General features: G+C 44.9%; 1 protein-coding gene across 4 annotated transcripts in view; it reads right to left on the bottom strand.

Annotated features, from left to right (window-relative positions):
* DDX10 (DEAD-box helicase 10) overlaps window positions 1-12,534 on the bottom strand; it is a 292,747-nt gene that overhangs the window by 214,093 nt on the left and 66,120 nt on the right. For all 4 annotated transcript variants that reach the window (XM_002708478.6, XM_089333648.1, XM_089333658.1 and 1 more), the window contains exon 13: window positions 8,747-9,212. In XM_002708478.6, coding sequence (XP_002708524.4) covers window positions 8,747-9,212 — 466 coding nt within the window. The remainder of the gene's footprint in view (window positions 1-8,746; window positions 9,213-12,534) is intronic.

The raw sequence follows: 12,534 nt of genomic DNA, 5'->3' as shown, positions 1-12,534 counted from the left end.
AGAAAACCAATATGCTGGGCCGGCGTCGCGGCTCACTAGGCTAATCCTCCGCCTAGCGGCGCCAGCACACCAGGTTCTAGTCCCGGTTGGGGCGCCGGATTCTGTCCCGGTTGCCCCTCTTCCAGGCCAGCTCTCTGCTGTGGCCAGGGAGTGCAGTGGAGGATGGCCCAGGTGCTTGGGCCCTGCACCCCATGGGAGACCAGGAAAAGCACCTGACTCCTGGCTCCTGCCATCGGATCAGCACGGTGCGCTGGCCGCGGCGCGCCAGCCGCGGCGGCCATTGGAGGGTGAACCAATGGCAAAAGGAAGACCTTTCTCTCTGTCTCTCTCTCTCACTGTCCACTCTGCCTGTCAAAAAAAAAAAAAAGAAAAGAAAACCGATATGCTAATCATTTCACATTACTCTTTTTAAAAGATAACAGTGAAAATTTTCTAGAAATAAACTAGCATGGTTTACTTTTAAGGAAATCAAGCTACAGAGACAAAAAACAGCTAAACCAACACTTTCCAAAAACAACTAAACCAACACTTTCCAAAAACAACTTATCAGCATGCTCACCACGTTCCCACAAAGGTATTACTTTCTCTCACATCCATTTAATTTTATTTATTTAATTTATTTATTAGAAAGGCAGAGTTACAGAAAGCGAGGGAGAAACAGAGAGAGAGAAATCTTCTATCCACGGGTTCACTCCCCAAATGGCCACAACCATTGGGGCTGGGCCAGGCCTAAGCTAGGAGCCAGGAGTTTCATCTGAGTTTCCCTGGAGGGTACAGGGCCCAAGCACTTGGGCCATCTTCAGTTGCTTTCCCAGGCACATTACCAGGAAGCTGGATCTGAAGTGGGGTAGCCAGGACTTGAATCGGCACTCATATGGGATACTGGCATCAAAGGCAGTGGCTTTACCCACTACATCACAACACCAGCCCCTCTTATATCCATTTTAAACATATAGGGGCTGGAGTTGTGGTGTAGCAGATTAGGCCACTGCCTGTAATGCCCGCAACATCCCACATGAATGCTGGTTCAAGTCTCTACTTCCGATCCAGTTCCCAGCTAATAAGCCTGGGAGGACAGTATTTTTGCCACCCACATGGGAGACCCAGATAAAATTTCAGGCTCCTGCCTTCGACCTGGCTCAGCCCTGGCTGTTATGGCCATTTGAGGACCGAACCAGGGAATGAAGTATCTCTGTATGTCTCTCCCTCTTTCTCCATAAATTTGCCTTTCAAACAAATAAAAATACTTTGAAACAACAACCAGGGCCGGAGCTATGGCTCACTTGGTTAGTCCTCCACCTGCGGTGCCGGCATCCCACGTGGGCACTGGCTTCTAGTCCCAGTTGCTCCTCTTCCAGTCCAGCTCTCTGCTGTGGCCCAGGAGGGCAGTGGAGGATGGCTCAAGTGCTTGGGCCCTGCATCCGCAGGGGAGACCAGGAAGAAGCACCTGGCTCCTGGCTTCGGATCGGCACAGTGCCAGCTGTGGTGGCCATTTGGGGAGTGAACCAATGGAAGGAAGACCTTTCTCTCTGTCTCTCTCTCTCACTGTCTATAACTCTACCTGTCAAATAAATAAATAATATATATATATGTGGGGAGCAACTGGGAGCAACTCGGACTAGACTGTTACTGGAATTAAGACTTATTCTATGCATCTGCTCTCCCACAATATGGCACTGAGAAGGGAGAAACAGCTTCTACACAGCTGCCTCCAGTTCAACCAATAAACAGCAGGACCTGCTCCTGATTGGAGGAGGGCAGCGTGCTCGGCGTGTGGGTAGCAGAGTTGGGATTGGTGGAAGAGGACTATAAAGGAGGAGAGAGACAACATGCACCAGGAACATCTGAAGGAACACCTGTGCAGCCCCCGAGAGAGCCGGCCGGCAGTGTGCCGCTCCCCTGGGGAAGTGGGGAAAGTGGCAGGGGGAACCGCCCTTCCACGGAGGTGGAAGGGATGGTAGCCAACCCGGGAAGAACCAGCAGCAAACCCGGGAAGGGCCGAGCAGATAAAAGAACAGCGCAGGGTCCTGTGTCGTTCCTCCGCGAAGAGGGGGAGCGACATAATGGTGCCGTGACTCGGATAGGAAACCTAGGAGGGAAGAAACGGGAAGAAGTGGGAAAATACCGGAGAGAGAGACTAAAAGAGCCTAGGGAAAAGCCGCATGGAAAAGGTGCCGGAAGAAGCTATTGAAAGCCTAGGCATAGACTCGGATACGGACTGTGGGAAAGAAGTTAGGATTTAAAGTGAAAGCAAGAAGAAACTTAGACTTGGATACGGACTGTGGGGAGAGGCCAGGAGAAATGAGAGGGGAATATTGTTGGAAGAAAAGTTAGGAAACATACCGGGTAGAGAAAAATATGTTAGGGAGGATGAAGCCGCGGGGGCAGGCTGAAGCAGAGACGTAAGCTATCTTGGGATTCTTCAAGTCAGCCCAGGGAACAAGGGGCGAAAATCTGGAACCAGAGGCAGAGACGTGGGCCGCCAGGTTGGAATCCGTCAGATTAGCCCAGGGAGCAAAAGACGGGAAGCCAAACCGTAAGGCGGAAATGTAAGCTATAGGTTGAATTCGCCAGGTTAGCCCGGGGAACTTAGACTGAATACCGGTGGCAGAAACGTGAGTTAGGCTGTGTGATTCGCGGAAGCCGCCGCGTGCAACCAAAAAAAACAGTATAAACATTAACCACACCATAGTTAACTTCTATACAAAATCTTTTAGAAACAGTGTATTAATACCCATATTATCAATATCCATATTAATATCCACATTATTAATATCCATATTGTAAATTAACAGTGTATTATTATTGTCCATATTGTAAATTAACTGAAAAGAGAATTCTACCTAGGAAGATCACCAATACCATTTAATGCTTCTACATGAAATAACTTACTATTAAAACCATCTTTAGGGGACAGTGCTGTAGCAAAGTGGGTTAAAGCCCTAGCCTGCAGCATCTGCATCCCATATGGGCGCCGATTCGAGTCCTGGATGCTCCACTTCAGATCCAGCTCCCTGTAAATGCGCCTGGGAAAGCAGCAAAGGATGGCCCAAGTATTTGGACCCAAGTACCCACATGGGAGACCCAAAAGAAGCTCCTGGCTCCTGGCTTTAGATTGGTTAAGATCTGGCCATTGCAGCCATTTGGAGAGTGAACCAAATGGAAGACCCCTCTCTCCCTACCTCTCTTTCAAATAAATAAAATAAATCTTAAAAAAAAAAAAAAAAAACACCTAGGCCGGTGTCGCGGCTCACTAGGCTAATCCTCCGCCTTGCGGCGCCAGCACACCAGGTTCTAGTCCCGGTTGGGGCGCCGGATTCCGTCCCGGTTGCCCCTCTTCCAGGCCAGCTCTCTGCTGTGGCCCGGGAGTGCAGTGGAGGATGGCCCAGGTCCTTGGACCCTGTACCCCATGGGAGACCAGGAAAAGCACCTGGCTCCTGCCTTCAGATCAGTGTGGTACGCCAGCCGCAGCGGCCATTGGAGGGTGAACCAACAGCAAAAGGAAGACCTTTCTCTCTGTCTGTCTCTCTCACTGTCCACTCTGCCTGTCAAAAAATTAAAAAAAAAAAAATTAAAAAAAAAACCTTTATGGGGGTCAGCACCGTGGCATGGAGGGGCAAGGACTCCATCTACAGGACCGGCATCACATATGGGTGCCAGCTTGTGTCCCGGCTGCTCCTCTTCCAATCCAGCTCTCTGCTAATGGCCTGGGAAAGCAGCAGAGGATGGCCCAAGTGCTTGGGCTCCTGCACCCATGAGAAACCCAGAGGAGGCTCCTGCTCCTGGCTTCAGATCGGCCCAGCTCCAGCCACTGCAGCCATCTGGGGAGTGAACCAACAGATGGAGAACCTTTCTTTCTGTCTCTCCCTCTGTCTGAAACTCTACCTCTCAAAGAAATAAATTAAAAAAAAAAAAAAATTTAGAGGCCAGCACTGCAGCACAATGGGTTAAGCCAACTTTGATGCTCACATTCTATGTAAGTGGCATCCCCTTTGAGCACTGATTCAAGGACTGGTTGCTCCACTTCCAACTCAGATCCCTGCTAAAGTGCTTGGGAAAGCAACGGTCCCTGCTAGCCATGTAGGAGACACAGATGAAGCTCTTGGCTTCTTCCTGCCCCAACCCGAGCCATTGCGGTCATATGGCAAATGTATCTGCAAATGGAAGATCTTCTTTCTCATCTTTTAAAATAAATAATAAATAAATCTTTTTTTAAAAAGTATCTTCAGTTCTATTTATAACCAATCAATTCATTGTTACAAGGCATTATGGTCTGATTATATTAGAACTTATTCTTCTTAATTCATCCTATCTTACAAAATTCTCAGCAAAACACTACACACAGAGAGTTAGTAAATATTTGGCTGTAAAATGTACTGGACCTGTCACATCATCTTAGGGTATAGTTCTCCTTAGATCAATGTTAAACATGGAGAATGTGAAAACTGCTTTATCAACTATGCCTTCATCATAAAGGAAAGTTTGTTTCCTGATGCTATACCTGAAATAAATGGTACACATCATCTTTTCTTTTTTATAATGCATCCCAATTCAGAACAAAAAAGCCTTGTTTTCCATATGGCTACCTGTGACAATGTCAGGCATGAACCTAAGATTCTTAATCAAATGGAAATATTAACAGCCAACATTAGACAAGATTTCTCTGTGTACACAAGGGGTGGTGGCTGCTCATCATCATACTAACTATGCCAAACAGACATGTTACTAGCCCCATCTTATAGAGACAGATACTAACACTCAAATTAGACGGCAGACCAGAAGTAATCCACTACTCTCAGCATTCTTGTTGCCATGGTGTTGCTGTTTCTGTACTCTTCACTTAAAATGCTTTTCCCCTTTCCTAGTAATTCCCATATCTAATCTTTACTGAACAACTTCCTTTTGGACATCTTCTCTACTAAGGTACCAGTACTAGAGCCTTAAAATATTGATTGAATGAATCAATGAATGCACAGAAAGCCAGGATTCTGTACTGACATTGTTGGTTTATTAATCTGGTACCCTTCAGGTCAGCTTGTAAGTCACAAGGCACCTAGTACAGTCTGTTATACCTCCTGGACTCAATGATCACTGCTGGAATGGAAAAAAAGTATGAAGGAAGAGAGAGGAAAAAGTAAAGTAATAAGAGGCACTAAAACCTCAGCTCCCAAGTTTCAGAATCTTAATTTGAAACTTGGAATATTTTTGTAAAATTATCAATAAGCTTTATAGTTGGCTAATCTGTGCTTTAATACTAACGATGAGTTCCTATAACACAAAACAGAATTAGAAAGAAGATAATGTGGGGCCGGCGCTGTGGCATAGCAGGTAAAGTTGCCGTCTACAGTGCCAGCATCCCATATGAGCGCCTATTAGAATTCCAGCTGCTCCACTTCCGATCCAGCTCCCTGCTAATGTGCCTGGAAAAGCAGTGGAAGATGGACCAAGTGCTTGAGTCCCTGCACCCACATGGAAGACCTAGAAGAAGCTCCTGGCTCCCAGCTTTGGATAACCCCAGCTCCGGCCATTGTGGCCATTTGGGGAGTGAACCAGCATATGGAAAACCTCTCTGTCTCTGCCTCCGCCTCTCTGTAATTCTGCTTTTCAAATAAATCTTTAAAAAAAAAAAAAGATAATTTAAGTTTCTTGGTAAACAGGATCTAGAATCAATTCTAATTCAATGAATAACCTCAGTATCATTCACTTTTTTTTACGATTTATTTATTATATGAAAGAGCTAGAGAGAGAGAGAGAGAGAGAATCACAGAAATTTCCCATCCCCTGGTTCATTCTTCAAATGGCCTCAATAGTCAGGTCTGGGCCAGGCAGAAGCCAGGAACCAGGAATTCCATCCAAGTCTCTCACCTGGGTGGCAGGAGACCAGCTATTTGGACTATCTTCTACTGCCTTTCCAGGCACATTAGCAGAAGTTGTAGTGGAAGGAGCTTGCACCACAAGTAGCAGCTTAACCCACTGTGCCACACTGCCAGCCCTCATTCAAATCTTAACTAAAACTAACCTATGTTTAAGGGCAGCTGGTGAGCTAAAAATTGAATCCAGTCTTGTTTCCAAGGATTTATAAAGTGTAGAAGATAAAAGTATATACTTAGACATTTTATCCTCACATTTAAGAAAACAAATGCTTCAAATTTTAACTTAATCACTGTGGTTACATATTCATATTTTTAAACACTATTTCCCAGGAGGTCAATTCTCTACACACTCAGCAGCCATCAAAACAAACCAAAATAAGTCTCCACCCTGTGGTGGGTGATCAACCAACCTTCTGTTATAGCACTAAGGCTGGATTGCTCCAGATGTGCCCGCTCCTGTACATCTCTTACTGCTCTAACACACAGGATTCCCTGTCCATGGCTAGGAAAATCTAACTGACAAGATCAATGCAGTGAAAGACAAACAGAAAAAAGAATGTGACAAGGCAGCCTTCTAGAAGACACTCACATCTAAGTCTGGCATATTCTTATTATATTGCAAGTGTGTACACACAACAGGTAGCCCAAAATTATATACACTGCTGTCAGTTACAACATTACCCAGTAACAGTAAGTAAACTACATGCAACTGATAGTGAGCATGACTCAGCAACCATATATGTTTAAAAAACCAACTTCACCACCACCACTACTCTGGACAAGTCATTTAAAAGTCTTTGCACCCTCCTTTGTGAAATGTTAAATATCATTATCTACCTTCCCTGTCATGAGGAAAAAACAAATATTTACGACAAAACCCAAATAAGTAAATATTGTCACAAAATTAATGATATAATTACTGGATAAATTCCATGTATTGTGCAGTCCAATGTTGTCCCTGGTTGTAAGCCCCAATTTAGTTCTACAAATCTCCCTTTTCCATGGAGACAAGAACAGAAAAAGACCATCAAGATAAAGAGGATAAACTAAGTATTGAAACTAGTCCTCGTGTACATTTCATACGCTATTTGAAGACAACTTTTAAAAGGGAGCAACAGGGGCAGGCGCTGTGCTGTAGCAGGTAAAGCCGCCGCCTGCAGTGCAGGCATGCCATCTGGGCACCGGTTCGAGTCCTGGCTGCTCCTCTTCCAATCCAGCGCACTGCTATGGCCTGGGAAAGCAGTGGAACATGGCCCAAGTCCTTGGGCCCCTGCATCCTCATGAGAGACCCGGACGAAGCTCCTGGCTCCTGGCTTCAGATCGGCACAGCTCCAGTTCTCTCTCTCTCTCTCTCTGCCTCTCCTTCTCTATCTGTGTAACTCTGACTTTCAAACAAATAAATAAATCATTGTGGAGTAGCAGCTTAAGCCACCACCTGTGATGCCAGCATTCCACGTGGGCATCAGTTCAAGTCCCAGCTGCTCCACTTCCTTTTTTTTTTTTTTAAACAATTGCACTTTTTTTTTTTTAAAGATTTATTTAAAGTCAGCGTTACAGAAAGAGAGAAGGAAAGGTAGAGAAAGAGAGACAGAGGTATCTTCCATCCGCTGGTTCACTCCCCAGTTGGCCACAATGGCCAGAGCTATGCCAATCCGAAGCCAGGAGCTTCTTCTGGGCCTCCCATGCAGGCGCAGGGGCCCAAGGACTTGGGCCATCTTCTACTGCTTTCCCAGGCCATAGCAGAAGGCTGGATAGGAAGTGGAGCAGCTGGGACTTGAACTGGCACCCATAAGGGATGCCAGCACTGCAGTTAGCGGCTTTACCCACTGCACTACAGCGCCAGCCCCTGTTCCACTTCTGATCCAGTTCCCTGCTAACAGCATGGGAAAAAAAGCTGAGGAGAGTCCAAGTGTTTGGGCCCCTGCCACTCACATGGGAAATCTAGAAGAGGCTCCTGACTCCTGGCTTCAACCTTGTCCAGCCCTTGCTGCTGAAGCCATGTTGGGGGTCAACCAGCGGATGGAAGAGCTCTCTGTCTTTCCTTCACTGTAACTCTGATGGTCAAGTAAATAATTAAAAAAAATAGTTTTGCATGGTTCCCAAAAGCAAAAGCTAAAGCAAATATCTCGTTATGAGTAAAACTCCAGGGGCTAGCACTGTGGTGTAGTGGATAAAGCTGTCACCTTCAACACCAGCATCCCATATGAGCACTGGTTTGTGTCCCAGCCACTCCACTTCTAAAACAGCTCCCTGCTAGTGGCCCAAGAAAAGCAGCAGAGGATTGTTCAAGTGCTTGGCCCTGTGCACCCACGTGAGAGACTTGCAAGAAGCTCCTGGTTCGTGGCTTCAACCTCCAGCTGCAGCAGCCATCTGGGGAGTAAACCAGCAAATAGAAGACCTCTGTCTCTCCATGTCTCCCCTTCTTTCTATAACTCTGATGTTCAAATACATATTTGTTTAAAAAAATAGTAAAATTCTAATTTTAAAATGTTTAAGTAATTACAGCAGTTCCTTAAAACAATGTATTCAGAAAGCAGTATGTTAAGAATTACAACAAAAGATCCTCATGCCATAAACCATGGGAACCTCATCACCTTCCATAATGTTACAATCACGACTCTGGCTACTTTTAAAACACAGCATTAAAAAACCAGTTAATAAGAGTAAAGTTGCCAACCTCTTAAGAGTCTGCAAAGTTATGAAAAGCAATGAGAATTCTTTGGTACTTATTCTGTGTTTAAATATGGGGGAAGAGAATAAAAATTCCCTCCAAATGAGACTTACTTTTAACTTCTCCTAAGTTCCCTAAAAGGCAACAAACAGCAAACAGTGAAAAGACGTAACAGAAGATCCTACACTTTGAGTCAACTTACCTCTAAGGCATTCTTCTCTTTAAGATCCAACCCAAACACATTGTGTCGCTTCACCTTCAGGAAATCAGCATCAGGTCCATCTTCTTCCTCCTCATCTCTGTCCAAGAACTCCACAGGAACTTCCTTTATCTTCTGTGCCTCAGTAGCGCCAGGGACAGATTGAATTTGAGACCCTTTGGCTTTTCCCAGCTTTTCTTCTTCTTCTTCTTCTTCTTCTTCCTGTTCTTCATCACTGGTATCATTAGACAGTCTGTCCTCTGAACTGTTTCGTCTTTCCCTACCATTCTGAAGAATGGACATTTTCTCATTGAAATAGGCTCTGAATTCTTCTACTTCATCATTGGTAAGGCAGGCAGCCCCTGGCTCACCCACTTTATCGGCTTGGTGCGTGACCAATTCTTTGGTGGACTGTTTCTGCATTTTCTGAAGAAATCTTACACGTGGTGCCACAGCAAGACCTAGAGATCTTAAATATGGGGAAAATGAAAATAATCATTTTCTCAATAAACTGATAGTATGTTTGTGGGTATTACAGGACACCTCCTCGAGGGTAGAGATCAATTTCTAGAACTTTTTAAATAAAAACCTTCCTCTGAAACACACAGCAATGCTAAGAGGTCAGAAGATACAAAAGGCAAGCCAAAATACATTCAATACCTGTCAGAAACCATTTTAGATGTCCAGTTAAAGAGCACTGGACCAAAAACAAGATTACAGTTCTAACATTAGACCTGCCAATTTCCAATTCATCTGTCAGTCTCAGCTTCCACACAATATGAAATAATAATACCTTTCAGGCCTACCTCACAGTCATTGTAAAGGCTGAATTAACTTTCATATACAACAGCACTTTGTAAGTACTAAAATCAGCTGGAAAAGACATGGCCATGAAAGAAGGAAACATAGTTCTGTGCAAAGATGAACTGAAGTATCATCCTCTTCTGAAACAAAGTATGGCACAATTACTGCCATAATAATGGATTTGAAAGGCAGAGAAACAGTGTTCCTACCCACTCGTTCACTCCCCAAACGACTTCAAATCCGAAATCAGGCTGGGCCAAAGTTGGAAGCCAGAAACTCAACCTAGGTCTCCCACATGGGTAGCAGGAACCCAGTTACTTCAGCCAGCACCGCTGCTTTCCAGGATCTGCATCACAAGCCAGAAATGGAACCCAAGTACTCTCCATGTGGATCACTGGCATGTTAGCTGGTATTTTACTCTCTAGGCTAAACACTTCCCTCTAAAAATTGATTTTTAAAAAAAGATGTATTTATTTTATTTGAAAGGTAGAGTTAGAGAGAGGAAAACACAGAGGCTGAGAGATCTTCCATTTGCTGGTTTACTCCCCAGATAGCTCCAACGGCCAGAGCCTCCCAATCCAAAGCCAGGAGCCAGGAGCTTCTTCTAAATTTCCCACATAGGTGCAGGGGTCCAAGCACTCAGGCCATCCTCCACTGCTTTTCCAGGCCATTAGCAGGGAGCCATACAGGAAGTAGAGCAGCCAGGACTGAAACCAGCACCCATATGAGATGCCAGCGCCGCAGGTAGAGGCTTAATCTACTATGCCACAGTGTCAGCCCCTAAAAGTAGATTTTTATAAACAAAAACCCGGAGGAGAAAAATCTATTTTCCTTTTAAGGTCAAGATTCAATTTAGAACTCTCCCAGTTATTATCAAAGCTAAGAGCTCTTAGTAAGTTCCCACTGATGAATTAAAAATAAAATCTTAAAGCTAAGATTCCTTTAATAAACAGCTAATACTATAACATGGATTCACCGATGTTGTTTTCCACTATGACATGTTTCCCAGAAACACAGAGGCATAGTGCTGAAAAGCATAGATTCAGAGGCCGGCCTGTGCCGTAGTAGGTAAAGCCAACACCTGAAGTGCCAGTACCCCTTATGGGTGCTGGTTCAAGTCCTGACTGCTCTACTTCTGATCCAGCTCTCCACTATGGTCTGGGAAAGCAGTGGAACATGGCCCAAGTCCTTGGGCCCCTGCACCCACATGGAAGACCCAAAAGAAGCTCCTGGCTCCTGGCTTTGGATCGGCACAGCTCTGGCCATTGTGGCCAATTGGGGAATGACCCAGCAGGTGGAAGACCTCTCTCTCTCTGCCTCTCCTTCTCTCTCTGTGTAACTCTGACTTTCAAATAAATAAATCAATCTTTTTTTAAAAGAAAAACAAAAAAAAGGAAAAGGAAAAGCATAGATTCAGAAATAAAACTGCTCAGTTTCAAATCCTGGCTCTGTCACTTACTAATTGTGTGAGCTCACCAATGTTAAGTAATCTCTTCATTCCTGAGTTTTCCAATTTGCAAAATGGGACACCTACCTCACAGGACTGCTGTATGATAGCTGACAGATCAAATGTACTTCAAGTAGTGCCTAATACATAGGAACTACTGAGAATTTCTTGTCTTAATTATTACTGTTGTGGAGACTATGGATCAGGATCAGAACATGCATCCATGTGCCGGCACCGTGGTACAGTAGGTTAACACCCCACCTGTGGCACCAGCATCCCATATGGGTGCCAGTTCTAGTGCTGGATGCTCCTCTGCTGATCCAGCTGTCTGCTATGGCCTGGGAAAACAGTAAAAGATGGCCCAAGTCCTTGGGCTCCTGCTCTGTGGGGGAGACCGGGCAGAAGCTCCTGGCTCCTGGCTTCGGATCGGCATAGCTCTGGCCGTTGCAGGCATCTGGGGAGTGAACCAACAGAAGGAAGACCTTTCTCTCTGTCTCTCCCTCTTCTGTCTGTAACTCTACCTCTCAAATAAATAAATAAAATATTTAAAAAAAAAAAAAAAAAAAGAACGGGCCGGCGCCGCGGCTCACTAGGCTAATCCTCCGCCTAGCGGCGCCGGCACACCGAGTTCTAGTCCCACTCGGGGCGCCGGATTCTGTCCCAGTTGCCCCTCTTCCAGGCCAGCTCTCTACTGTGGCCAGGGAGTGCAGTGGAGGATGGCCCAGGTGCTTGGGCCCTGCACCCCATGGGAGACCAGGAAAAGCACCTGGCTCCTGGCTCCTGCCATCGGATCAGCGCGGTGCGCCAGCCGCAGTGCGCCGGCCGCGGCGGCCATTGGAGGGTGAACCAATGGCAAAGGAAGACCTTTCTCTCTGTCTCTCTCACTGTCCACTCTGCCTGTCAAAAAATTAAAAAAAAAAAAAAAAAAAAAAAAAATGTATCCACCAGAGCATTTCTCCCCATTCTCCACATTTATATTTATTTACCTCTCTCAGCTCCTAAAACTGAGTTCCTTGAAAGCAGAAGTACTCATCACACATTTATAATTTTATCATAAACACAGTGACCTTCACACATTCAGTATTCAAAACACCTTTCTTTAGTCAAAGTTTTATAGCTTTTTTCATATCTTACATAGCACTGTTTGAGGCATCAGAGATGTCTAAAAGAAATTACACACCTAAATAGCCACAAAAACTAACTAAAAACAAATTAAGCTGCACCAATAATAGACTAAAGTTAATTTTTTTGTGTAAATATCTGAAAAGCAAAACTTCAACTGCAAACAGATGAAATGCATAGGAATCTGCTGCAACAAAACGTCCCTTAAATATGGCCACTGAGTGTCAATGCCCTGCGCCTCTCCCGTCTGCTAACATTCCACCTAAATTGATCATAAAACCAGCACAGAACTTCACACAGAGCACAAAAATCAGTTAACAACCTTAACCATGGATCATTTTCAGGAATGGTCAAACTTAGGTGCTGGTAAATAAACAGAAAAACCAATAAAAACTTTTTATCCATGGCACATGGTTTC

Source organism: Oryctolagus cuniculus, chromosome 1, assembly GCF_051225735.1.
Source record: "Oryctolagus cuniculus isolate XC-2025 breed Fujian yellow rabbit chromosome 1, ASM5122573v1, whole genome shotgun sequence".
Lineage (NCBI taxonomy): Eukaryota > Metazoa > Chordata > Mammalia > Lagomorpha > Leporidae > Oryctolagus > Oryctolagus cuniculus.
This window is presented reverse-complemented; position numbering and strand designations above follow the sequence as displayed.